The 27,918-nt window shown below is 36.8% G+C and overlaps 3 protein-coding genes across 6 annotated transcripts in view; 2 read left to right on the forward strand and 1 right to left on the reverse strand.

Annotated features, from left to right (window-relative positions):
- On the reverse strand, positions 1–26,840 carry LOC131432860 (mobility group protein 1A-like). Of its 4 annotated transcripts, none has more exons than XM_058599412.1 (3): positions 26,265–26,840; positions 410–611; positions 1–339 (listed from the first exon to the last, which is right to left on the reverse strand). In XM_058599412.1, the coding sequence occupies exons 2-3, from the start codon at positions 557–559 to the stop codon at positions 151–153; spliced, it is 339 nt and encodes a 112-aa protein (XP_058455395.1). In that variant the 5' UTR covers positions 560–611; positions 26,265–26,840; the 3' UTR covers positions 1–150. The 4 variants fall into 4 exon arrangements, with proteins under 4 accessions (XP_058455395.1, XP_058455394.1, XP_058455398.1 ...); XM_058599411.1 differs by lacking the exon at positions 26,265–26,840 and adding an exon at positions 1,311–1,586; XM_058599415.1 differs by lacking the exon at positions 26,265–26,840 and adding an exon at positions 1,111–1,129.
- LOC131432851 (exonuclease 3'-5' domain-containing protein 2) lies at positions 6,630–9,521 on the forward strand. Its single transcript, XM_058599402.1, has 5 exons — positions 6,630–7,429; positions 7,486–7,635; positions 7,724–8,052; positions 8,182–8,671; positions 8,730–9,521. Exons 1-5 carry the CDS (start codon positions 6,759–6,761, stop codon positions 9,382–9,384), a joined length of 2,295 nt encoding a protein of 764 aa, XP_058455385.1. The 5' UTR covers positions 6,630–6,758; the 3' UTR covers positions 9,385–9,521.
- The window catches only part of LOC131432853 (sodium-coupled monocarboxylate transporter 1), an 8,914-nt gene continuing 7,835 nt past the window's right edge, over positions 26,840–27,918 (forward strand). Inside the window, exon 1 of the mRNA XM_058599403.1 lies at positions 26,840–27,177. Within this exon, the coding sequence (XP_058455386.1) occupies positions 26,975–27,177 (203 nt within the window). The 5' untranslated portion in view covers positions 26,840–26,974. The remainder of the gene's footprint in view (positions 27,178–27,918) is intronic.

Consider the following 27,918-nt stretch of genomic DNA (forward strand, 5'->3'; position numbering starts at 1 on the left):
TTGAATATTCGAAACAAATCGCTATATTTATCTTAAACCAATAAATTAACCTAGTCGTTGTAATTACACAGTAAATTTGATGATAGTTAAGTAGTTTCAATGATTGTTTACTGTTGTCAGTTTTTATTTGTTTATTTTAAGGAGATTGGTTCAGTCACTTTCTTCACCAGACTCTTCGTCGTCATCGTCGGAATCCTTATTTCTGCTCTTCTTTGGTGCAGCCTTCCTTGCACCCTTGCTCTTTTTTCTACCCGCGTCCTTGCTACCGCCATTTCGTTCAAACTCCTGAACGAGTTTTGTGTACTCATCCTTTTGTTTGACGGCCTTATTCTCCCATTCCTATGGATTGTAAAAAAAGAGAATGAACAGTTAGATGAAAACCGAAGCAAATAAAACGAATAGATCTTACGCTTTTGTCCTTCATTGCTCTCCATAGTTCACCACCCTTCTTGGCAATTTCCGTCATTTTGATGCCGGGGTTATCCTTCTTGATCTGTTCACGAGCCGAGCTCAGCCACAACATGTAGGCAGACAGAGGACGCTTTGGTTTTTCGGCCATTGTGCTTTGTTTGGTAGGTGTTTACACAGAGTTGTCGAAACGAAAGTTGGATCTACAATCGAAATAGTGCATTGAGTTAGAATATTCACAAAACATAAACTATATATGAAAAAACATTCAAAATAGGGCGGAATAGGTTTTACGGCTAAAAATAACAAACAAACAAAATCTTTAGTATTCCGAAAGTTATTATTTTATCAAGATTCAGAATTTCTGCACTTTTGTTTGAATCTGAATAACGGCATCCATGAACTGTTTCAACCCTAAACAATGTAAACACTACAAGCTTGATCAAAGATTCGATGAGAAACGGTTAGTTATTACAGAAAAACAGCGTTCTTTTCCGTTTCAAACAACAGGATCCACCGATTAATAGTTGATACCTATGTTCTATCCTATGCTCTGAGGCGCGTCTCTTTTAAGCTTGCTTTTTATAATCGTTATTTTGTACACAAAATGAGCAACTAAAACAGCATGAAAGATGGTCACCTCCGACGTACGCTGAGCGTCGTCTTCGGCAGCCATATCCTGGAAAAAGACGCTCAACTTACGCTTTTCTCTGAAGGCAATATTTAACGATTAAAAAAATTCCGCTAGAACTCTGAATTATTAATATTGTTTTATTTATACCCGACTTGTAGAATTCGTTCAAATTACTGACACAAATGTTTTAATAGAAATTTCACCAATAACCAAAAATTCGTCGGTAATTAAAACGTAAACATCACCATTACAAGTGAAAAAAACGTACCTTTTTCAACAAACAGTAGAGCACGCTTCAGTTTAGCACGGTTTTAGTAGGTATTTTTGTGGTCGGAAAATCCGAGAAGCAACTATCTAAACACAATCGACTGGATTGACGAACGATGCTATTACTGATGTCAATGATGAAAACCAATCGAATTTTGTACGAAAGAATCTCCAGTGCGAATCAAGTCCACCAATCAGCTGGTTGTTGGATCGCATAGGTAAATTTTACTCCATTTCATTCTCACACCCCTTCAACCGTTTGTAATTGATGTGAAAACTAACCAGAGATGCCAGGTAAAAATTTCAAATATTTTCAGGCAGGGTTGCAAAAGTCTGTAAAACCGGAAAACTGTGTCCGGGTACAAGATCTCTATAAAGTATAATACACAAAACTGGCTTGGCCAGCAAAAAAACGCGGCTTATTCAAAAGTCTGTAAATTTTAACGAAAGTCTGCCAAAAACTCGATTTTCAAAAGACTGCAACAAAAAATGTCTGTAGCACTCTATAAGAAATCGGCGCATTTTGCAGACAAATCTGCAGACCTGGCATCTCTGAAACTAACCATCCGTTACCAGAGATGTCATTTATACAGATTTATCTGTATTATACAGATATTTACATGCGCATACAGATTTAATACAGAGTACAGATTTCTTACAGATTTCTTAAATTTAATACAGATTTATACAGATTTCACCAAAAATATTTACGGAAAAAAATAAACTATTTATTAGTATTTGAGCTATCTATTAGTATTTGATTGCAATGAAGAGATAAACGTTTAGGAATCAACGTACAAATCACTTTTTAAAATATATATTTTTTGTGCAGATATTTAATGAAGAACACTGAAATCCATTTATATTAAAATTTGTAACTAAATTGAACTTAAAAGTTAGACAAGTCCTGGCATCATGAAACACTATTGCCAGACTGACAGTTGTATTACCTGACTTGACGTTGCATATTGGGTTTTGGAAATCCATCTCAACTTATGAAGTGAACATTTTCAAATTAGACAAGTATATGGCACCATAATTCAATTGTTGTTGATAGGAAAAAAAAACTATAAAATTTCGTCGATGAATATAATATAAGATATGAAATTTAATCTATTACTCTATAACCATAATCTATTGGAATAACACCTTTGAACATAATTGTATTGTAGAAATTTCATTTTATTAGCGAATACAGATAAATACAGATATTTTATACGAATCAATACAGAGTTTCTATGAAAATATCTGGCATCTCTGTCCGTTACACACACCAGCACGGTATCCCACATAAATCACGATGGTAAATGAACAGGTGGCAAGATTTTTCTATGCGTGAATACAGTTCTCGGGTAATTTTTCAAAAAGGCGTATAAGCAAATACAAATAATAATACCCCTAAGTCCCATACAAACGAACCGCCAATGTTTGGTTCCCAGCCTGAACAAGTAAGCCTAGCAAATTACTCCCTTTCATTGCGATAGTTTGAAAATGTGGAAGGAGATCGTTTCTAGCAACGCTTTATGCTAGTTGCTACGGTGCAAAACAAACTTGTTTGTTTATGTTTATCGTTGCTGTATCAAACTGCAATAATCAGTCTAAATATCACCGGCACTAGCACAAAAGATGAAAAATGAACACAAACACTCACGAATATCAATACAGTTAGTAGTATATTCATGGTGGCTTAACCATTCTAGATTATTGTTTAACTTACATTTCGCGTGTGATCTTGATTATCAGATAAAAACTGTTTGTTTATTTATTTTTCACTATAATAAACAGTAACTATGGTGAACTTGTTCTTACCCTACAGTGTTGCTAGTTTTATAGAAAACTCGTTAAAGTACATTGTCACTCTGACAGTGTATCATGACAGTGTACCGCACGATGCAAAATGTGTCCTTGAAAATTTGTCGAAGTATTCCGTATTATAATTTGTATTTGGTATAAGCAAGTGACAGTTTCTCTTTAATCACTCTCTCTTTCGATTATTGTGACGTGATTAAAAAGATTTTCTTTGATATCACTATTCTGTTTGAAAGTCGAAAGTTTCGGGTATCATTTCATGCAAAGAGTTGAGCGATAAACGTGGAAACCGCTTGGTAATTAATAGAAGAGAAAGTAAACAAAGAGAAACTGTCACTTGCTTATACTCCTTTTTGAAAAATTAACCGAGAGTTGTCATTTTGTTTTATGTGGAACACAATGCTCTGTTTTCTATATATAGGGATGCAAATTAGAAATTCATGGGTAAATAGAAAAAGAAATGTGGTCAGCTTTTGAACACTTCCAGCTAAGTCAGTTTATTTTCAATCAGTAATATTATTTCTCCAATTGATTGGAAATATTTGTACGTATTAATTCGAATGTTCATAGTCATGTGTTTTCAATTATATATTATTGAAATGTTGATTAATAGCTAGCAGTGTCCTATTTTGTCTGCTAAAAATATCCAGCATATCTTCCGGATTTCAATAAAGTAGACAACGGTTTTGAAAGAGTATGCGATATATCAATGGGAAAGCATAGCACTGTTGGAAGCACGAAAATCTATAAATATGAGTGAAATTATAGCTATCGTTTCAGCTCTACTTGTAGAATGCCAGAGGTAGGTTGTTGCTATACAATCAGACAGATTTGAAGCTTAATTGGTATGTTCTGATCTTGTGTCATGCGAGTTCGGATGAAATTCCATGTTATGTCGTTTTCGCCTGAGAAATTTGAAACTACCCCAGGGTAAATTTTGAGTGATTAAGATTAAATTCTATTTATATAAGATGAAATTTTATCGCTTCAACCGAAATCGCAGAATGGTGGTAATGGTAGAGAAACTTAAACGCTATAAAAATAAATGCGTGCATACAAAACTTGAACACATGCTTGGCGAAGAGAAGCTTAAATATCGAAACCCGTATCGCAAGTATGTACAAAGATATAATTGCGTACATTTGGGATATTGGTGTAATTTCGTCGTCTACAAAAAATAGAAATCAAGACAAACAGAGTCTATCTTCTGGAATCGCGTGTTTGGTATTGGTTCCTAATAAAGACAAATCTAAGCAGACTCTCGTGCAGTTGCGGATTCGAAAGTGTGACGATTAATTGAACTGTTTGATTGAAAATGTCGATCATTAGAAATTTTGATGGCCTTGTTCCACATCAATGGCATTGAGATTTCGCTTATCAATTATTTGCCACAAGGCAAGGGTATATAAAACTCGATGGTGTGTTACAGAGATTATAACACACAAAAATATAATTTTGTTTATTTTAAGAAAATCGTTAGAGAATTTTAGAGTTTTCGTTGTCTTTTTTTTTGTGGAGAGTAAAAACTATCAACTTAAGAGCTTAAAAACTTTTATTTCGAAAGTTGTTCTTCATTGAGTGTAAAATACAATTCTTTTCAATTGAGAGCATGTTTCTGTTAAAATGATAGTGTGCTCATATTATTACCAAAGATATCTGCCTTTTGCCTTTTTTTACGAAGAGAAGAAGCTTTGAAAATAAAATGTTTGAAAATAAAATCAAAAAATGTATTTTTAATACTTTAAATATATTATGCTGTTCGACCACTATTTAGTCTCTCGGTTTTATAAGCACATTAAACATTTCACGCGTTTTTTTTATAACGGCCAATAAGCCATACATCAACATTTACTTTGAAGAGTAATTTCGAATGACTCGGCACTCACTGAGAGTAAGTCATAATAGTAAACGGCAGAAAAAAAGTTTTCTTTTTCGTCTGGTCTTAAATTTAATACTCCATCTTTCACAGCTCGCTTGCAATTTCTTTCGTAAGTGGAAGTTGACAGGTTGCTTATTGGCCGTTCTAAAAAAACGCGTGATTTTAAAGATTTGAACCAGTTTTCAAACAGAAAGGAGCCATTTTTCGGAGTTTCCAGTTAATCGGGTGCATATATTGACCGGAGAAATGAAAGTCGGAGATTGCCCCACCGATAAAAGAAGAATTGATCATCTTTCGTCTAACACTATCGATGTTAGAGAACGAATCAGTCATCACCCGAGCTTCGACGCGAAGTACTGTAGTACCACTTTTGATCTCCTTCGAAGACTAAAGCCGTTTGAGATGGAAGGCAAGTAAAATTAGATGGAGTTTTTTTTTAGCTATGTTCAATTATTGCGTTGGACTGAGTCTAATGAAACAAATAGTTTAGTACGTTATATAATTCATTCAGCAATGGTTTATGACCTTTGTACATTGTGCATTTCAAAGTTAAACGGTAATTTTCATGGGTGCGGTACTCGCAAACCCATTTCGCGGCATACAAAATTTCATCGTTTGACATCAAAACGATAAGTTATTCGAATCGAACGTTATCACTTTTGTGTAAATAAACACTACACCGATTCAGTGTTGCTTGGTTGTTCAAAAGTTCTATTAATGTTAGTTAGAAAGTTTATGCTATTAAATAAAATTATTTCGAAATCAGAAAACTTTCAACTGAAAAATTTTCCACTTAGTTCTTCTGGTTGAATTTATGATTTTGTGAAGATTGTTTTGTTTTTCTGGTTAAATTTATGATTTTTTGAAGACTTTTAAAAGCAAAGTTGGTCATTTTTAAAAACACAAAAAATATTGTTGTGCATATCAAAATGTCCAACCTTGGTTTTAAAAGGCTTCAACCATTCATAATTTCAACCAGAAAAACTTTCAAAATAAGTTTAAAAATTTACAGTTGAAAGTTTTTCTGATTTCGATACAATTGAATTTAAGAGTATGAATTTTTGGAAATAAAAGGATATTGATAACTGAGTAATCAGCAAAATTGTGTGTTGCCGATCCATCTCGGCATTTTACTTTACCGAGCTCGATAATCGGTTTTATGTGTGTAGATCTGGCAACGAAATATACATAACAACAATTCTAGTACTGTGTGCATTTGTATTTCTCGGTCGATTTTTCATTAGGCGTATAAGAAAGTGACAGTTTCTTTTTGTTTACTTTCTCTTCAATTAATTACCTAGCGGTTTCCACGTTTATCACTCAACTCTTTGCATGAAATGATACCCGAAACTTTCGACTTTCAAACAGAATAGTGATATCAAAGAAAATCTTTTTAATCACATCACAATAATCGAAAGAGAGAGTGATTAAAGAGAAACTGTCACTTGCTTATACGCCCTAATGAAAAATCAACCGAGATATTTAGACTATCGATTATCGAAATGTCAAATTTTCGCCAGCAGTTAAAATGTTAAAATCATTCGTAATTTACACTATTAGAAAGAATTTTTTAGCGTGTAAATTATTATGATTAATTATGTTTAAACGTCATTTGACGGTATCATCTTGCTTTATTTACAACTTTTTACCTAGGAATTACGCACTCGATGTGCGCATTGTATCATTATCTAATATCGTTTAAATCCTAAATATCTGTTGTTTTTGCATGTTTCATAAGTTGTACAAAATCATCGAAAAAATATGCCTCTCACTGAACGCGAGAAAGTTATAGCTTCTGCAGCGGTTATTACTGCTGTGGGAGTTGGGGCACTTTACGTAGTGATAAATAGGAAACGAATTTTCCGACGATTCACAGATCCGTTGTATAACCAAACGATTCGGATAGTAACGAATGTCGATGAGTGCAAAAATATAGTTGGTACACTAAGAACACACTGCCAGGAGTACCGAATTTTAGGTCTGGACTGTGAATGGGTAAACGAGCAAGGCAAGCGCCACCCCGTAGCTTTGCTCCAGCTAGCGTCGCATCGCGGACTATGCGCCTTGTTCCGACTGTGCGAAATGAGACGCATTCCACCGGAGTTGACCGATCTTTTGAATGACTCCAGTATATTGAAAGTTGGTGTCGGTCCCGTCGACGATGCTAAATTGTTGAAACTGGATTACAATTTGAAGGTAACAAGTGCATTAGATTTACGGCACCTGGCAGAGAAGGGTGGTTTTCCGGGCCCATTCGGTTTGGCTCGTTTGGCAGAAAAGACTTTGGGTGTAAAAATGGACAAACACTGGCGTGTCAGAGCGTCGAACTGGGAAACCCCAGAGCTAACCGAACGGCAGATTCTCTATGCAGCAAACGATGCACATGTCGCCGTAAAACTATTTGAGCGATTTGTGAAACATTTGGTTCCACGGTGAGTGATATGCGTGATGTTGTTTGCTGGTTCATAAAAGTATTATATTTTTCCAGAGGTCTTTTGACTTCCCGAAAGGACTGGTTCGAGAAGGTACTGCAAGAAGTGAATTGCTATCTAGATCAACGATACAAAGACAAACCAAGCACGAAGACCCGTAACGGTACTGGTAAGGGTAGGAACAAACTCCTCGGTGGCCCTAATGGGTGAGTTGATTGTGTTTTTTTTGTCAACATTTTTAATTCTATGTATTGTTCAACATAACAAAAAATATGTTCTCGATTTTTTTCGCAGAACCGACGCAACTATAATTAAACGATCAATGGCTACAAGGGCCAAGCCGCTGTACGACAATTGTATGATGCAGGCACCGGATGGTGAAGTTCTATGTACATGCGATCGCAAAAAGGCTGAATGGTACGTGATGAAAGACTTGGCGGAGATCGTTACCAATCAACCCACCTATACGATTCGGTTAAAGTTTGAACCAAAGGGACGGGCCGTTGGGGAAGTTGGTCGGTATTATCAGTCTGCAAAAGAGAATCGATGTGTAGTTTGCGGTGCCAGGGACTCATACATTCGCAAGAATGTAGTTCCGCGTGACTATAGGAAGCATTTTCCATGTAAGTTCAGTAGTACTAGGCGCCTTTATTCGTAAGCTGGTTCAAGACAGAAACAAGGACTATATTTCGCTAGGTTTTCAACTAAATGTATTCTCAACTATAGTGCCAACGTTTGTTTATTTATTTCAGTGGTAATGAAAGAACACGTCTCGCACGACATTTTATTGCTTTGTGCCCCGTGTCATCGGGCCAGCAATATGTTTGATGAAAACATGCGCCTAAAATTGGCTTCACTTTGTATGGCACCATACTCCATGCAGGAAAATCCTAAAGAAATTCGTGTCGAGAATATATCCGATTTACGCAAAGCGACTCGCGCTTTGCTGTACAGTTCAGGGAAGATTCCGGAAGAAAGAAAGAAAATCTTGGAACGAAAAGTGCGAAAACTGCTTCCAAAGGGTACCGAAATTAATAACGCGCTGCTGGAGCATTATGCCAACATCAATGTGGTGATCCCGAACGATGATTATTGTGCACATGGAGAGAAGGTGGCGGATTATTTTAAACAACTGCCCGGAGGATTGAGTGAGCTTGAAAAAATGTGGAGAGAGCACTTTTTACGCACAATGAAACCCAAACATCTTCCAGAATTGTGGTCGGTGGAGCATAACTTCAAAAGGTATGTTCACGTGAATATTGCCGTTCATTGGCTAACAATAATCTTATCCCGTACGCAGATTAGAAATTCGAGCAGAAGAAGGCCGGATTGATGAGCAAGACATGCTAGTTGCAGGTATTACACGTCTTCGAAATGGATCTTCGTCCAACAGTGAAAATACAACCAGCAATAACATTAGCCTATCTAACAGTAGTAGTAGTAGTAACAGCAAAACTTTCAGCTTGGGAACGGATTCATTATCCAATCTGCATTCAAGTGAGCAGGTGGAGAGTGACAATGACAGCACTGCCCGAGACCTTCCCAGCTACGAAGACGAAGAGTCAGCCACGATTGCTGGTTCTGAACATGTAACTGCATCCAATCATAATCATACGGAATTTTATTCCCATCATGACGAATCGAGAACACTTTACGATTCTGCTACTGCCGGTGGTTCGAGCAGTGCCACAATCAGCAATGGTATATCCGATCCGTTCCGTACAGTGCCGCAACCACTGACTGCTGCCACCGATCGGGATGAAAGCGAGCAAGAGGCAACGATGAATGACTTTGCATCGATTGAGTCCAGCTACGACTCAGACGATTCAGACTCGACTCTGTCGCAGCCTTCAATGACACTACTCAACTCGACCGATGACTGGGAAGCCGAAGCCAACGAGCCCAGCGTGAATGGAACTGTACCATTGCTGTTAGGTCGCAGTGAAGAAAAATGAAATGCGGCGCAAAATTTTAATCCTTGTACCACACAAATTATATATTATTGCATTTGTCCTTTTATCATGTAGTAGTGTATATCAATAATGTTTCGCTTACTTGACCAAATTGTTATAACTAAAATTTTGCCTTTGCATTGTTTGTTTATTTTTATTTTGTTAATGAAAGAAAACTCAAGGGTTGTGTCTGTTTGTGTTCAAAAACCAAATCATTAACCGATATGTTCCTTTTTCTTTCACGGATCAGTACGCTAGGAAAACATTGAGTTATTTCGGACCGGTTGAATAAACAGAATAGAAGATACTATTATATCTTATTTTTTATTTATTAGCGCGCACGTTGTGCTCTCTCTCTCTCTGACAATTGCACACGAACACAAACACACACTTATTTTTAGGGTGGTATGGAACTCAGCGAGCCCATACAGCCTTCCCCAATTAGACCAAAAATCTAATGCGGTGTCCGCTTGGTGTAACTTCCGTTTTACTGTCGTCCAGAGGATGATCATTCAGACCAGCGTTGCATATGAACACAGGCTTCAGCCGATCAAAGGATATTCGTTTGGTTTTGGCATTAAAAATGCCTTACTCTTCACTATACGAGGCCGGGGGTCAATTAAAATTTTCAAAAATAGCCGCGTAACCTTTTTGTGTCATAATTTTTAACGTTAATAACTTAGTCATGTGTTGATGGATTGATAAAATTTAACAAGCAATCGATTAGAAAACTTTTGACTTAAACATGTATGACAACGTCATTTCAGTATTTCAATAGCATACTATTGAAAAAATTGTTAGAGTCGACCTATGTTTTCATCCACCAATCCCAGTTGTCCAAACTGACGTCATTTTCTTGATCGGCACAGGAGGCTTTGCGTCATGCCTAAAAACACCGCATCTTTCTGCGTAGTTCGAAGAGGAATCTATAAATATATGCTGCAAAATATTTCTTTGCCTAGTTGAAACAAGTGGCTCGTCCAGTGAGGTGATTACTAGATGGTATATGCGTTCGCTCGCTGGATTGTTGCTTTTGCTTACTCTTCAGTATACGAGACTGGGTGTCAATTTAAAAATGCAAAACTAACCGCGTTTTTATTATTTTTACGTTTCGTCTTTGACTCATCAGTGCAGAGCAGTTCAAATTGAACTGCTTAGTGCTAAACTCGGCAGTTCAATTTGAACCGCTAAGCAGACGTAAACTTTCTGCTACTTACAGAACACTTTTTGTTTTGCAACGGAATGCAATGTCTTTTCTGACGTGCCGAACGAAAACGTAACCTTTTTCTGTCATAATTTTGAACGCTTATAACTCAGTAATTTGTTGATGAATTTATATAATTCCGATTGACGGTAGTCCGATTGCTTGTCTCCAGGCTTTCCTTCGGCTAGTTTTATACCTTGCTCAACTGGCATCGTGACTGAATTACATGATTTCATTCCAAAACGTGATAAAATGTGCTCTGCAAACACTTCTTGATCAATTGTAATCTTTCCATTTTTCTGATCAATACCGATACGCATTCCCATAAAATGTTCTAGTTGACCAAGATCTTTCATTCTAAATTCAGCAGATAATTGTAGTTTCAAGCTATCGATTTGATTCCAATCGGTACCACAAATTAGAAGATCGTCTACGTATAATAGAATGTACAGCGTTGAGCCGTTTCCTATTTTCACGTAAAGACAATAGTCCGAAGAAGAATCCCGAATTGACAAGGAAATCATGGAACCTGTTGTTCCAGCATTTCGGAGATTGTTTGAGTCCATATAATGATCTATTTAACTTACAAACCTTCCCGTTTTCACTAGAGAGTCCACGCGGTGGCTTCATTAGGATGGTTTCGTCTAAATGTCCATATAAAAACGCTGTTGTAACGTCCATATGACAAAAGTTGAAGTTTTTCTGTACACCAACAGCCAGGAGGAATCGAACCGTCGAAAGTTTAGCAACAGGGGCGTATGTATCATGACAATCCACTCCTTCAGTTTGCATGAAACCTCGAGCAACTAATCGTGCTTTAAAGCGATCCAAATTTCCATTTTTATCTGTCTTCCTTTTGAACACCCATTTCGATGTTATTATTTAGCTTCTCTTGGTGGATCTTCAATACTCCAAGTTTGATTCAACTGCAGCGAATCAAGCTCTTCACTAATCGCCCGATGCCAGTCTGCTGAATCGGAACGCTCATCAATTGCTTCGTATGAGTTCGGAACGTCCTCGAAGTCCAGCAACAACGCTGAGGAATCGAAAATATAATCATTATGCCACATTGGCTGCCTTCTCGCACGTGACGATCGATGCTCTTCTTGGATAGGCGGAGAAGTTCCTTCATCAAATCCAAGCAATGGTTCGCCGTCATCAGTGAGATATTGTTCATCTCCACTCGTTTGATCATCTTCTGTATACGATTCACTCTCAATTTCGTTGGGATCATCACTAGGCGCAGCTGTTTCGTATTCCACTACAGGAATTACCTCTATACCAACCACCAAACGATTCTGAATTCCTGTTTTGTTGTTCATAGACACTCCAGGAAATGATTCTTCATTAAATAAAACATCGCGTGACAAAATTATCTTTCGTTCTTCAGCATCCCATAGACGATAGCCGTTACCAGAGTATCCAACCATAATGTAGGGATCACTTTTGGGATCTATTTTTCCTCGTTTACATTTAGGCACATGAGCATATCCGCGACAACCAAATACTCTCAAATTTGAAACATTTTCGCCGTACCAAAGTTCAGCTGGAGTTTGATTTTTCAGTACAGAAGTGAGGCTGCGATTTGTGAGATACGTGGCAGCCATTATCGCCTCACCCCACATCTCCGTGGAAAGTTTACTCTCATAGACCATTGAACGTGCTTTTTCCACTAATGTTCTATTCATTCTTTCCGCAGTTCCATTCTGTTGTGGAGTGTATGGCAGAGTGTATTCAATACTAATCCCTTTATCTCTACAATATTTTTTGAATTTGTCGAGATATATTTGCCTCCATTATCGCATCGTAGACGGGAAAGAGGCATATCGAAACCAGCCATGGTACTCCTTTAGCCGGTCGTAAACTTCGTTCTTTGAACTAATAAAAAAAGTGATGGTAATCATCGATGAAGGTTATAAAATACCTCTTTCCGTCCCAAGTTCCGGGAGACACTGGACCACATACATCTGTATGCACAAGCTGAAGCGGACGAGATGCCCTATTTTCTCGTCGATCGAAAGGAATACGACTTTGCTTCCCCATTACACATGATTCGCAAATTCCGAGAGTATCCGTAATTTTAGGGTTCAATCCTGTTACAATTTTTTTTGTCCCATGCCGCATATGCTCTTCATACCTATATGCCCAAAGCGACGATGCCAAAGTCCATTAATAACCAGGCGATCCACTACATTGGCATGACTTCGCTTTAACTCAAATTCCAGTTCATATATATCGTGTTTCCGTTCTCATTTTGCGAAGATTATATTGTTTGCCCACAATTCAACGCGCCCATCACGAAACATTGTTACAAATCCTGCTTTTTCCAAGCGGCTAACTGAAAGCAAATTATGCCGCAGTACGGGTGCATACAGAACGTTCGAAATATGGCATTCATATTCATAATTATCTATCTTACTCGTCACTGCTAAGAATCCTATTTTAGTGGCCACAACAGCTTGACCCTCCTCGGCAAGAGAAACTGGATATAGCACAGATAATTCGCGTTGAACTGATAAAAGTGAATCATCACTGATCGTATGATCCGTACAACCAGAATCAATCAACCAACGAATAGATCTCGAATTGTTTACAACTTTTCCACTCTCTCGTTGTCTCGTCGCAGATAATGCAAAGGCCCCACTAAATGACTCCTCCTCCATAGCATCTCGAGACCGACTGAGATTGAAAACTTTTTTCTTAGGAGCCGGTCGGTCCTTTTCAACATCCCGTGGCACAGTATCAATCTTTTCAGCGGTACAATCATTAATCTTGTGTCCTTGTTGCTTGCAACGCCAACACCTTCCGGCAAACTCTCGTTTCTTTGAACTGAAAAAAGCAGTACTGGTGACTCCGCGATCACCAGTTTCTCGAGTTTCCTCATCCAGTTCGAAACGTTTTACCTCTTCCATCAAAAGCCGCCCTTCTGCCTTCCGAAGTGCCAAATCATCGAAAGATTCGAGTACAGTTACAACATTTTCGTAAGATCTCGGAAGAGATAACAACAAGTGTGTTACGACCTCCGTTTCCGTCAACGCGGCTCCAGCTGCCCGCAAATCGGTCACAATACAATCAAATTTAGCAAAATGACCCTCCAACGATTGCCCTTCTGCACATTTGAGCTTATTTAATTTCATCCCGAGGTGCCGCTCCTGCAATACTCCTGTCTTGAGGCAATGTGATATAAACAGGTGGGGCAGACCACATGGCTTGCTTACGTTGGTAACCAAAAATTTGTAAATAGTTCGGTATGACGACATACATACATGAAAAATAAACATGCTTTGATTCAATGCCAACTAGTCCAAACGGTGTGACGAAAGCAAGCACGTGGTTTTTAGTTTTACTTGGCTTGCTGAAGCAAAGTTGATTTCACGAACACAAAAGAGTTGTGTTTGCCCCACCTGTTTCTACCACATTGGTCTTGAGGAACACATAACATAGCGCTTTCATCATTCCGTAAGCTGATGTTTCTGATCGAACGACATGCAAATGATTCTGGCCAAGAGATTTCACGATGACATTTTTCGCCTTCACATCGACTTTCTTCCAATCTGCGTCAAGAAGATTTGCTCTAGTCGGCTCCTTTCCGACATGATCCAACAACTCTTTCTCCGCAAGAATCAAGTCAACACGAAACTTCCAGTCATCGAAGTCCTTCCCGTCTAGTTGCGGATATTCGAATTTTTCTGTAGCTATCGTAATACTGGGCTCATAACCTTTTGGATTGTTTTGCTTTTATACTATAAAAATAAAATACTTCGTGAGTAACATTTGTTAGACCGCGTTTTATAAAGTACAGTTACGTAATGACTAACATATAAGGGTAATAAAAGAACGTGTGTCCTCACAGTGGTGCCAGTAAGTTTGGAAAGCTAAACTTTCACATTTATGCGATAACATCGTTTAAGTATTTCAATTGCATACCATTGAAAAATTGGTTTGAATTGACCTATGTTTTCACGAGCCAATGACAGTCGCAGTGAATGATGTCAAACTCTCGTTCGATTTGCGCAGTATGAACTATAGCAACTATAGGGAATCTATAAATATATGGCCGAATACATTTCTCATGGCTGCCAGCGAGGAAAGGTGAGTGGACGACAAAGTTACATTCATTCGCTCACTGGATAGTTGCTTTTGTATGTGTGCGGTATGTTGATACCGTATTCACTGGTATTGTAGACAAGTTAGCTGTTTATCTTGATTCTCCAGTAACTAGCAGGCCAATTTAGAACTATCGGCGATAGAACCCAATTTGAAGCGCTGTATCTCTGTCATTTGTTGATGGATTTTTCTCATTTAACTTGATTTGAAAAAGTTTAAATGTCAACAGGTAGGGTAACAGAGGTATTTTGGCCCACTTTAGGATTGATTTTATTTTGGCCCACTTTATAAAAATATCCACCAAATATTGTAATATCTTTAAAAACCCCTTCCGCAATAGGTAATTTAATGTGATTAGCTTCAAATTGATGCAAAATGAGTTACTTAACATCGATAAAATCCGATGAAATCAATAAAGTTTGTTAGGTGGGCCAAAATATATGAAGTGGCCAAAATACCTCTGTTACCCTAGTGTGCATACTAAAATCTCCATTTACATACGAACAACACGGTCGTGCGCAAATTGATTCAGTATAAAGTTGTGTTATGATGATAATCATAGGTACTTCTTTTTCATTAAATGTGGCTAAACACAATGAACTATCTCTCAGCATAATCCCTCAGACTCTATTATTAAACCAAACAATAATGGTGTAACCAGATCGAATAGTTAGAAATTGATTTAGTCTTGTAAAGCATAATAGTTTGATCTAATTTTGCTTTCAAGAATCTTATAGAAGGGATCCAGACTAAGTGTAGCAAAAACAATGCAAATCATTATGCAGTATCAATTTGAACAAGCTGTTGTCCCACCACGAAACATTTCAAAAGATTCGGAATTTAGTACAAATAAGTTGCACAGACTCACTCATAAAATTATTAGATGCAATAAAATGTAGCATTAGAGATAAACTCAAGATAATTTGAATCCTCACTAAACTCGGGTCACCGCCAGTTTCAGTTTAATTATCATTTACATCAAAACAACAAGTGTCTACATGCGTAGAAACAATGATAATGTTCGTTCATGTATTAATTAAATCAAGTTACAATATGATGTCAGTCGGTGTTGAACAGTCGTTCGCACCGCACGCGTATAGCTCTTGGCTCCTGGAAATTTTTTCTGTTTATAAAATGATTGAGTTTGTACGTTCTCTGTCTTGAAAATTATTATGACATAAAATACTTTCATTTGTCCAGATTTATATCTTGAAGTTATTCGTATCCAAAATTGATCTTTTAAGTAACTTTGAAATCATCATAATCATGACTTTCATTTGAAGGATATTTTTCAAAAAAATTTCAAATGTTAAAATTTGTTGAAGGCATCAAAATGGAGTAGAATCAATTGTCCTGAAAGAATCTAATGATCATTCGCCAAAAATGTAAACACTAAAAGTAGAGCAAGTTTGTAATTTGTGACTTTTAGTGCATCCAGCATCATCTTTATTTTTGTATTTATTGTGGGTACCTTAGAATTATTTAATTATTAATGTAATCGTGATCGGTCGTGTCTTGCACACAACCCTCTCATTTTTTTGTTAGGGAATTAAACTCTACATTCATTAAATGTAAGCAATTTTGCATCAAACGTTGGTGAAAAATTCATCTAAACTGATATTTCATCCAAGATGTTAGGCTTAACATTCATTTGAGAATAAAAAAAATGTTAAAAAAATAAGAAGACAGATTCAAACAAAAAAAATTTGATGTGGTTGGGACCACTGAGCACTCTGCTAAAAGTAAATTTTTACAATCTATGGCTTGATCTCTGAGATCCAATTATTGCAATTACAAAAACCATTTTTAATCCACCTAGTGGTGTAATGATGCCTTTCTCATTTTACTTATATTCCCAAACATATCATTTGAAGATTCTGGGCAGAATTTTTTTTTTCAATCTAACCTAATACCATAGCCTTTTCAATTTGTAAACAGTTATGTCAAGTTAATAAGATTTTTTCTTTATTTTGCATCCCCGCACTAAATGATTAAACACACTTTACCCTATACTTCTGGAACCGAAAGTCGAACCCGGATGAAATTAAACAGCAACCTATGAGACTATGGGAAATTTTATTAAAGCCTGTTTGTGGAAATCGATCAAATCATCTCTGAGAAAATTGTGTGAGTCTCGATTTCAACTTTTTGACCACTATTTGTGGTACTTCTGGAACCGGGAAGTTGGAACCAGTATAGCCGAAGTCGATTCGTTTAATATAGCCTACAAATTGAATCAGTTTTAAGCCAAATCTAGGAGAATTTTACTCTGTTTTACAACCTCGCTCTAAATGACGGTGTGAAATTCATTAGCAACCTATGGGACTATGAGGTTTTTGATTTTATGAGTGACATTATTTGACACATACTCACACACATACACGCACAGACACATACATTGCTCAGCTCGATGAACTGTGTCGAATGATACAGAACACTTAGCCCTTCGGGCCAATTTTCATTAGTAATTTTTCAAGTGATTGCATGAACTTTCTATATGAGAAAGACAATAAGTGTACTTTTATAGAAAAGAATCGTTATCATGATCATGTAATAACACTAACAAGCAGGTACAAGCTGAATGAAAGAATTAGTAATATAAATTTTTTTCACCTGAAAAATATAGATTTTAATGTGGCAACCTTGAACCGACGACACGACCTGCCACTCGACTATCAAAACTGTATCGCAAATTTAACTACCCCTCAGTAACTGGTAATGTCAAAACGGATTTGCTTGAAAAAATTTTGGAACTGGCAACACAAGTTGGTAAGTTATTGATTTTGAAAAACAGTTACCAGTAGCCTTGGTAACTACATATGGAATGTAAACAAAAACAAGAGATTTTCACTTGAAACGAAACACCTGAGTGTAGTTGGCCCGCTGGCAGGTATTAAATTTATTCTTTCTAAGAGTTTTGAGTCATTTTTGCTCATTTTTATTTATTTTTTTTTTATAAATACGTTTATTTCTTAAGGCAGTTTACATAAGTTTTTCTTCGCCGTAGCATCACTTTTACATAATATTCTTATCCTAATTTAATTCTAACATAGTCACAACGTTTTGAATTTATTAAAACATATTCTCTTATAGCTTAAATATCATCTTAGGTAACTCGTCATTAATTATGAAATCTACTCGGAAATATTATTTGAACCAAACGATTAACTTCTATAAATTATAAAATAAGCTGTTATTTTCAGACATTTTGTTGATAATTTCATAAACTGTTTCGAGTTTGTTTGTATCATTACATAATTTTTATTCTAATTTAGCTATTGGTTGAACTCATGGACGCAGCTGGGATCAGAACTAAGTCTTAAAAGGGGCCTTTATTAAATTGAAACTCCAATTTTCTTTATGAAATGATAAATAAGTTTCATGTATGAAAGGTCACGACAAGCAAGAATGTCTCGAACTGGGATATTGGATAGTCTACCTTGGGTACGCAAAGAATTTATTAGTTGAGATCTGACATCACGATACTCCACGCATGTCCAAACGACATGATCAATATCCCGATAACCTTCTCCGCAAGCACAATGATTAGTCTCGGAGAGCCCAATTCGAAGGAGATGTGCATCTAACGTGTAGTGATTGGACATGAGTCTGGACATCACACGAATGAAATCCCTACTCACATCCAGTCCCCTGAACCATGCCTTTGTCGATATTTTCGGAATAATTGAGTGCATCCACCGACCCAGATCATCTCTATCCCAAGATGCTTGCCAGCTGGCAAGTGTTCTTTGGCGAGACGAGCTATAGAATTCGTTGAAAGCAATCGGTCGCTCATAAATTTCACCCTCAATAGCACCACGTTTGGCTAAAATATCGGCTCTTTCATTGCCAGGAATGGAGCAATGAGCCGGGAGCCAGACTATAGTGATTAGATAATTATTGTTCAATATGTCGTTCAGGCACTGTTTTATTTTGCCCAGGAAAAACGGTTCATTTTTGCCAGCAGCGTTTGAGCGAATGGCTTCAATTGCACTCAGACTATCTGTGAAGAGGAAATAATGGTTTGGAGATAATGTGACGATTACACTCAAACTATAATGAACTGCTGCTAGCTCTGCTATATAAACAGCAGGTTCTTGAAGCCTAAATGAGGCCGAAACATTATTGTTGAACATACCAAACCCTGTCGCTTCTTCAATTCGCGATCCGTCCGTGTAAAACATTTTCTCAGATTCAATATGCCTGAACTTACTTGAAAATATTTTTGGGATTTCCGTCGAGCGTAGATGATCCGGGATTCCACGCACTTCACGCTGCATGGATGTATCAAAAAATAAAGTTGAGTCAGGGGCACTTAGGATGCTGACACGGATAGGAATATATCTTGAAGGGTTGATTTCCTGTGACATATGGTTAAAATATACTGTCATAAATTTTGTTTGAGATCGAAGCTCGACTAGTCGTTCGAAATTATTAATTACCATGGGATTCAGCACCTCACATCTTATTAGCAGGCGTGATGAAAGCTCCCAAAATCGATCTTTTAATGGAAGAACTCCCGCCAGAACTTCAAGACTCATTGTATGTGTCGAGTGCATGCAGCCTAAGGCAATGATTTTTATTTAATTTGTATCTTTTTTTATTTAATTTGTATCTTTTTTTTAGCCAGTCAGATACCTCTAGCTTCGGCTATTAGCTCGATGTTTCTTTCCATAATCTTCTCAAAGTTACGTGTCACAATATCAACATCGTCAGCGAAGCCAAAGAGCTGTACGTACTTTCGGAAGACCGTGTTGATCCGCGCTCTTCGAAGCAATATTGAACAAGAGACAAAAGAATCCAAAACCTTACCGTAGCCCTCTATGAGACTTGAAACGACTCGAGAGCGTCCCAGATACTTGGACGTAGCACATTACTCTATCCATCGTTGCTTCGACCAATCACGTCAAATTATACGGAGATCCGCATTCGTGCATAATCTGCCATAGCGATTGTGTCGTACGCCGCTTTGAAGTCAATGACGCGTTGTATTCTCGACACTTTTGGAGTACTTGTCTCATAACGAATATGTAATTCGTGGTGGCGTAGCGTACCGGCAACGCAAATTATTCACTACCAAAAATTTGATTTCGGTTGTTTAAGGCAATAAAAACTTCTCGTGTGTTATCTTCAGAGGGAATATATTCATCTAACTAAGCATTTATCTGGAACGTTAACCCAGAATTACTTTCCTCGTTTAAAGTTTTGCTCGAGCTTCCTGGTTTAAAACTAGTCCACCAAGCCGATTGAATTTAGACTTTTTGATAACTCCAGGCGACCACAGTGTTTCTATAAACTTTGGCATATCAGCATTGTTTAAGGATGTCAAAAATTTTGAACGTGCCTGTTCAACGTCACTAGTTTGTAATTGCCCTTGCTGGATTTAACTTTGAAGTGCCGATTGGGCTAGATCTATGTAACCGGTAACCAGATTTCAGAGGTGATTTCAAAGCATTTATGAAGTCTTGTTCCTAGCAACTAGATTGCGTTCCATTCGAACGTCGAATGCACTTTCGAATAATGAAAAATACATCATCAAACATGCTGGAGCATTGCTGCCCTGTTTCAATGCTGTCCAAAATTATCGCTTTCAGGATGCTTTCTTCCATGAAATAATAGTATGTTCACATTAGCGCTGATATCAAGTGATATACGAATATTCTTGATATCCGATGATATCATGGGGGATATCACTTGATATCCCATACAATTTGATGTCAACGCGTATCACCATTTTGGCATGATATCCGGGATATCATCTACGATATTATGTCGAGTTGTCAAAAATCGCAACTAGCAACACGGATAATAGCATTGAACGCACTCATTTATGAATGTCACTTTGAGAGTGACAATAAACAATCATTATAATTTCGAATTCTTCAACGAATATTGGCGTTCGGAGACCATTAAATGCAAAACTTCAATTCTTGATTTAATGTTAGCAGAGAAAGGTAATATTATTGACCTTATATCTAATGAGTACATTCAAGATGACAACTTGATTGTCAAACGATATCATTTCATTCATATGTGAACACTTCGACGTGATATGTATATCATCTCGGTATATCAAGTGATATCAGCGCTAATGTGAACATACTATAACGCTCAAAAAGTAAATATATTCCAAGAATTTCCTGCATATGCGTATTCAATCGGGACTTTTCAATCAACTCATTTAAAGTATTTGGTTCCAGAGAACTTTTTTCGAGATCAAACTAAAAAACACAAAGCGATTAGAAATCCATTCATATGAAGATAAACCACTCACAAAGAATCGGCGTTTGACCAATTTTATAAATTTTATATATTATAATTCAGCCCTCCAATGAATTATTATTATTCCACCAATGAGGGCATCAATGTCTTTCGCATTCAGTTTATCAACCGATCCACCAGGTGTGTTTTCTCTGATCTTGCATTCCAAGTAAAGGAAAAATTTTGAAGAATCGTTCTACCGATGCCAAATTATCTTTTTTGATTGCATCGTCAAACTTTTGACAAACGACATTCATTAGCTATATTTTTGTAAAAGGTTTTTAATAATGAAATGTGGAATTATTCCATAACTATTTCAAACTGTTTGTTTATTTATTCTGGTGCTCTTTGGTAACTAGTTCATAGCAACCTAAACAGTGTTGCTCGAATAGTTAGTTTTTGTCATTTTCAAGGGGTCGCTATATTTATGGTAACTCACGAACACTTTTTATTCCGATTTTTGTTCGGAGTTTCTGGTCGTGTCGTCGCTTGAACGCTTTACGAAATTGAACAAAGCACGCTGCGAACAGAGCAAAGCTGAGAAATCGAAGTGAGTTTCATTTTTGGAGATTTTCTTCACTATTATCGGTGCTTTCGGAAGCTGTAAACCGGTAACTGGTAGTCCCAAAATAGTTTTATATATTCAATAACTAACAACTATCAACTAGATGAATTTAGCAGTAAAAAGCAAAGCCTCGGTATTATATTCCTGTAGTGGAATTTGAACTTCTGTTTCAACAGACTTCGCAGCCGATTCAGAGTGTACAGAACCATTGCATGGCTGAAGCTACGATTCTACTGACATTACGAATCCTTTCAGGTTGGGGCTCGAACATACGACAACTGGTTTATTAGACCAGTGCCCTATGCATTGAACCGCCAACCCGGGGAATTATACAGTAAGTTTTATACAAATGTGCACCTCGTTTCGCTATCGCTTGTAAAAAAATACTCATGAAATTGTAAATTTTCACTAATTGCACTTTTATACCGGAACCAGAAGTTGGATCTAGATTAACTTTTAGGGGACTTTTTAAAGAATTTTAGAACCTTTTATTTTGCTTCTTAGTTTATGAAAATCGGTTAAGAAATTTTCGAAAAAATTGGGTGCGCATTTTGTAATAAATTTGCACATATTTCCTAATAATTCCGGAACCGGAAGTCGGATCCAAATGAAAATTATATGAGGCCAAGGTCTCATTTGAATCTAAGTCTGTGAAAATCGGTTCAGCCATATCTGAGAAAATTGAGTGACATTATTTGTCACATACACACATACACCCATACACACAGATATTTTGTGATCTCGACGAAATGAATCGAATGGTATATGAAACTCGGCCCCCGGGACTTATTTGTAAAGTCAGTTTTCACAGCGATTGCATAGCTTTTCTATATGAGAAAGGAAAAAAACTGAAAATTTTGACATCTTACTATGTATAACTTAAAAAGTAAACATCAAATCGCAAAACCAATCAATTGCGTCTCGAATTTTATCCCGATCTAAATTCCGGTTGCACGGCAAGCAGAAAATTTTCGATTTCATGGGTATTTTTTTCGAGATTTACATGTTTTGGTAATTTGCGGATATATGAAAGTATTTCGACACTACTATTCCCTGGTTTCCGGTTCAAAAGCACCGGAAGTAATGAAGTAAATCTCCAAAGATTGAACTCACTTCGGTTTCAATGATTGAACCGATTTTTGCAACCTTTGATTTCGAATGAAATCTTATTCACCCTCATTCTTGTTTACGGCCGTATGTGATACGAAGTGACGAACAGGGATGCCAGGTCATTTTTTCAAAAATCTGTGTTCAAGCCAAAAACCTGTCTGTGAAAATCTGTGCCCGTTTCCCGTACCATAATAGCAGATCGAAATCAATTTGGTGAGCAAAAAAAAAAAATGGTCTCACTACCGACACGCTCTGTACCTTTTTCCTCATCTGCTATGTACTTTTTGGTGCTAAGCAGTGCTCGATTTCAAAATATGTGAAAATCTGTGATTTACTCCAGAAGCTGTGAAATTCTGTGATCATTTTCAGAAATCTGTGAAATCTGTGCAGAAAATTGAAAATCTGTGGAACACAGATAAATCTGTGAGTCTGGCATCTCTGGTGACTCATGGTTTCAGTTGCGTTTACTCAAATTCATAAAATGGAACAATATGTCAAAATTTGAGTATGGATTTGAGTAAAATTTACTAAGTCCATGAGTTCTCTCGTATTGGTTCATACATTAGAGTAAGCGTTGAGTTTTCAAACATTTGAGTGAAAAAAATACTTTAGCAATTCAGTGCGTTTTCATTCTCGGAATATTCTTATCGAATTTAAGAATGCAAGCATACGTCGTTTTTCATCACCGTTACTAGATCAGGCCTTCGAAATCATGAATCATCAATCATAGATGTGTTCAATAGTAATTTTGTGGTTTCAATTATGCTAAGTGAGAGATCCTACATAAGGACATCAAAATCGTTCAATTTTGACTCCAATGCGGTCAAATTGAACGGTTTTCAATCACTTTTTTGCCCTTCCTATTTAAAAGAAAGAAGAATGATTTTAATTAGGGAATCCATTTATATAAACATTAACGAAAAAGAATTTATTTATTTCGAGTGCAAAAACTCAAATTTTGAGTTAAATTCACTTATATTGTGAATAAAATATATATTCCTTATTTTGAGTAAAATATACTCAAATTTTGACAGCTTCGTCTCTTGATCAAGAATGAGAAGATAGGCGGTAACTCAAGTTCAGCGTACGTGCACTTTTTAATGAATTTGAATGGTGTGTCACACAATTTTGACTTATGTTCAATGAAAGTGTATTTAAAAATGCAGAGATCATTCTTTGTAATCGCATCACGTAAGAACGGGTGGACGGATTTACATGATTTTTTTTTGTTTGATCAGTTTTTACCCAAACCGGGTTTGTACATCAAAAAAATTAGAAAAAATTGCCGGAAAAGTGTGAAAAATCCATAAAGTTGTGTTGTATGGACAATGGAAAAAGTCGCCAATGATTGCTAGATCTACGATTGATGTAAGGCGCGTAACGAGTTGCATAAGTGCTTGAACGTTAAAGGAAAGAATACTAGATCGTTGGAAAAATTGTTTGGCGCGCAACGAGTTGATTAGTGTGGGTATTTCACATGCATACTTGATTTCAAGCCACGTGCTTAATTGGGTATCAAAATTATTACTTGCCAAATGACTCAATGACGGAATGCATATGACTGTTCTAAAAACCACTGTAGGCAGGAGGAAATGGGCTGATATAATTTACCAGTTCATTAATTGTGTTCAATGGCGCTAGTTTAACAAATCAGAAAATTTTTGAATGAATGAATATAAATTTGTATGCTGCTTAAGCCAAATCTTTTTTTACGAACTTTTGGTTACTTGGGCTAAATACAAATTGTAAATATATCCTACTCTACCGAATGAACAACTCTAGAAGAGAAACTCTTCAACATTGTGTTAAGTTTATCAATAAAAAAAATCTATTTAGTGAGCTTTTTTATCGATTAAGAAAACTTGACACCTGGAAGAGAAAACGTGGCACCTTATATCCTTTATGTCTAAGCCAGTAGAGAGGGATCTCTGCTCAGTGCATTGACTCAAAGGATGAGATGACAATCTATACTTTTGTTCCATTTTTGCTTAACATAAGTATTTTACATTTTCACATTAATTTTTGGTGATATTTCGTTTTAAGCTAAAGCGAATGAGTGTCGAATTTCGTTGATTGTAGGTTAAGTAATCAGAAAAATAATGGAGAGAAACGTTAACCACTTAGTCGATTGACAATTCTGCTATCCGAAAACATAAATTCGAACAAATACGCTTTAGGCGAGACGAAGTTCGACGGGTCAGCTAGTAATAAATAAATATCGTACTCAAGAAAAATTTTATTCAGGTCGATGTACAAAAATTTGAAATAAAATTTTCGTGCAAAGTAAAAATCAGTAGTATCTGCGATAAATATGATGCATTTTGCATGCAACCTTGTCATGTTTTCGAAAGTCTACATATTTATTACATTGGTTATATCATGCATTTAATATAAAATAAAGCATATTTACCCATCGTGTATTTTCCAGAAAGTACCTAATAGATATGGTAAGATATGATGTGTAAAAATTTGGAACCGCGCATATATTCGAATGCTCGCCAGAAAAATACAAGCCTGTTACCATGCCTAATATGCTTTCTAGATGTTTTACTAGAAAAAAATATTTATCATTTGATTGCAAATCGCCTTGATTGAACTGTTTTCAATGTATTTAAAGGGTTGATTCGCAAAATTGAACTGACGAATCCAAACCAATGCATTTGGTCTATTCGTCTGTGAGGACTTTCATTGGAGAATGGGAACCATCATTCATACGAATGATGTTCGAATACACGTATCGTTGGAAACTAAACTGGCATGCATTCTAGCTTATTCATATATGGTTAACCACGAGAATTTGAGTGATTTCTCCATGGCTTGGCATTCATTTGAAAAAGTTTACTGATATTTCAATATTTTGTGCTAAACAAATCGCGTTCGAATATATTCAAGTGAAAACAATAAAGGCTCCCGGCGAACGACCGCAACTAGGTTGAAGCCGGATATAAATAAACGATATAAATTAAAAGAATGACTTATTCGTATTCGTTCGAAAGTATGTATTCGTCGAATGGCCGGAACGGACGTAAACAAGAATGAAGGTGATTGCCTGATGTTAAATTTTATTCCGTTTCCGGAATTACAGGCTGGTGAGTGTCAAAACTTTCAAACCGTCATATAAAGTAACGATGCAAAACTGGTATGCACCGGTACGTGCTGGCACGGAAGAAGAAAACACAACACCGTTTTTCAATTTACGATAGTAAAATTTGCATCGAATGTGAACTCTAAGTTAAGGTTTATAATAAAATTATTGAAAAAAAAAATTACAGACACATTTTTTTGAAATTTCATTTTTCGGATTCCTAGTTTTCTAATTCTTGAAAAAATGTATAATTTTTTCTGAGAAAACCCGATCGATTTCCTATAAATTTTTCTTCGACACTATTTTCGTTCAATTCAAATTAACCTTTGTAAAAAGTGCATGCAAAGAAGCATCCACTTTTTTTTTAAATCAGTCTTTAGTCGAATTGATTTCTCATCTGTGCAAAACAAATGGTTTGCAATTCTGTGAACGTTTTGAATTTCTGGAATTGCGCAAGTGTGAGGTAGGTAAACGTTTTCGGATTCTCTCATTTAAGGTTTTTTTAATATCAATTAGGAAATAAAAATATATCCATGGGTCATGCTTCTAACCTGACTTCAAGTGCCCGATTCTCAGTCACAGTCGAAATCTCACAATTTGCGTACCAAGTGCGAACGAGTCCGTGATGGAACTGTCGAGAAACATTTCACTATCTTTCCGCAATCATCCAATCAACAACGCACAACGAAATAAGACCAACTCCTGATACCGGAACGAACGACTCGAACTGGGTCACTCACGTGTCTGCCGTGATCAGTCGCGATCCGTTTTATCGGTTACTGTCGGTGTAGAAGACAGCTTGGCATCATCTTTTCGACCGTGATTTATTTATTTGTTGTGTGCATTTTAGTGAAGCTGGGTGAAAGAGGTGGACAAGATTTGCACCCTCTCAGTACGATCATCATTCATAACTGTCAGGGCACCGTTTCGGTGGCGGTGGGCACGACGGTTGGTCACAAGTGGACCACGGAGGCAATTGGATGTAATTCGTTGGTAATTTAGTTAAGCAAGCTTCGGGTTAGGTTGACATGCAGCAAGAGCGAGAACGATGTAGAATGTGTATTTTTTGGATTATCGACCGTGATCGTGATCGCACATTTGTCGGACAGTTTATGTTTGGCAACGGTTCGGATTAGACGTGAATTTTCGTACGTGAAATTGTTGGATCAAGTGGATATGTGCTAATATTAAGAGAACATCCTATCCGTAAATAAAGTGTGATACTTGTTTGATTGGTTTCAAGGGATATTGACGGAAAACGATGAGTGAGCTGGAAGATATTGTAGAGCACATGCGACGGTTCTCCTGGCCGGATTACTTAGTATTTGTCATGATGTTGTTTCTGTGCATCCTGATTGGTATTTATTTCGGATTTGTGCAACGAAAGCCGAGTACGGAGGTGGAATATTTGATGGGTGGCAGAACCATGCTGGTATTTCCGATTGCGCTGTCACTTATAGCGAGGTAAGCTGTTTGAATCATTGCTGTGGCTTTGCTAGCTAATAATCCATCGGGTTACCATTTAGATAGGATTGTGCTTTAGGGTATGATTTAAGAACAAATATAAACATTTCGCGTATTAGCTGAAATTATAAAATATTACGGTTGTTGTTGAGTGAAACACAAGAGAAACCGTGTGCCTATAAAAAGTCTGGGCCTCGGAAAAAGTAAAAGTTTGTTCGATATGAGCTCGAAATAGTCTATTAGGTATCTATTTGTTACGTATCAGATATGTCTAACAAATAACCTATATTTAGTCTAAACTATCAACTGTCAATGTAACTGTGAGATCACGAATATATCGAGCTGTTAGCTCAGATATAATATGCCAATGCATGCACTATGTATTTCACGTGATTTTGTATGTTTTTTTTATGCCAACGAAGCAGTTCCCCTTTTAAGATATTTGATTTTTGAATCAATTGTCCCAGCTACTACAGAAGCAAATGGAATACTGATCTCGATAGACTTTCAAACTTCGCAGAAAATCCAAGAACTGCCGACACAGAGTAGTGCCGGTGTACACGCGGGAGATACGTACCGCGTAAAAAAAAACCGCGCAGAAAAAACCTCGTAACTTCGAGAATCCGCGTAAAAAGCTCTCAGTTACAACGTCAGTGCATAATTCAGTCGACTCATCAGTTCGTAATAGTTTATGTTGAACTGTTATGCCATTTAGCAGTATAACATTTATTTAAAATTTAT

This window comes from Malaya genurostris, chromosome 2, assembly GCF_030247185.1.
Source record: "Malaya genurostris strain Urasoe2022 chromosome 2, Malgen_1.1, whole genome shotgun sequence".
Taxonomy (NCBI): domain Eukaryota; kingdom Metazoa; phylum Arthropoda; class Insecta; order Diptera; family Culicidae; genus Malaya; species Malaya genurostris.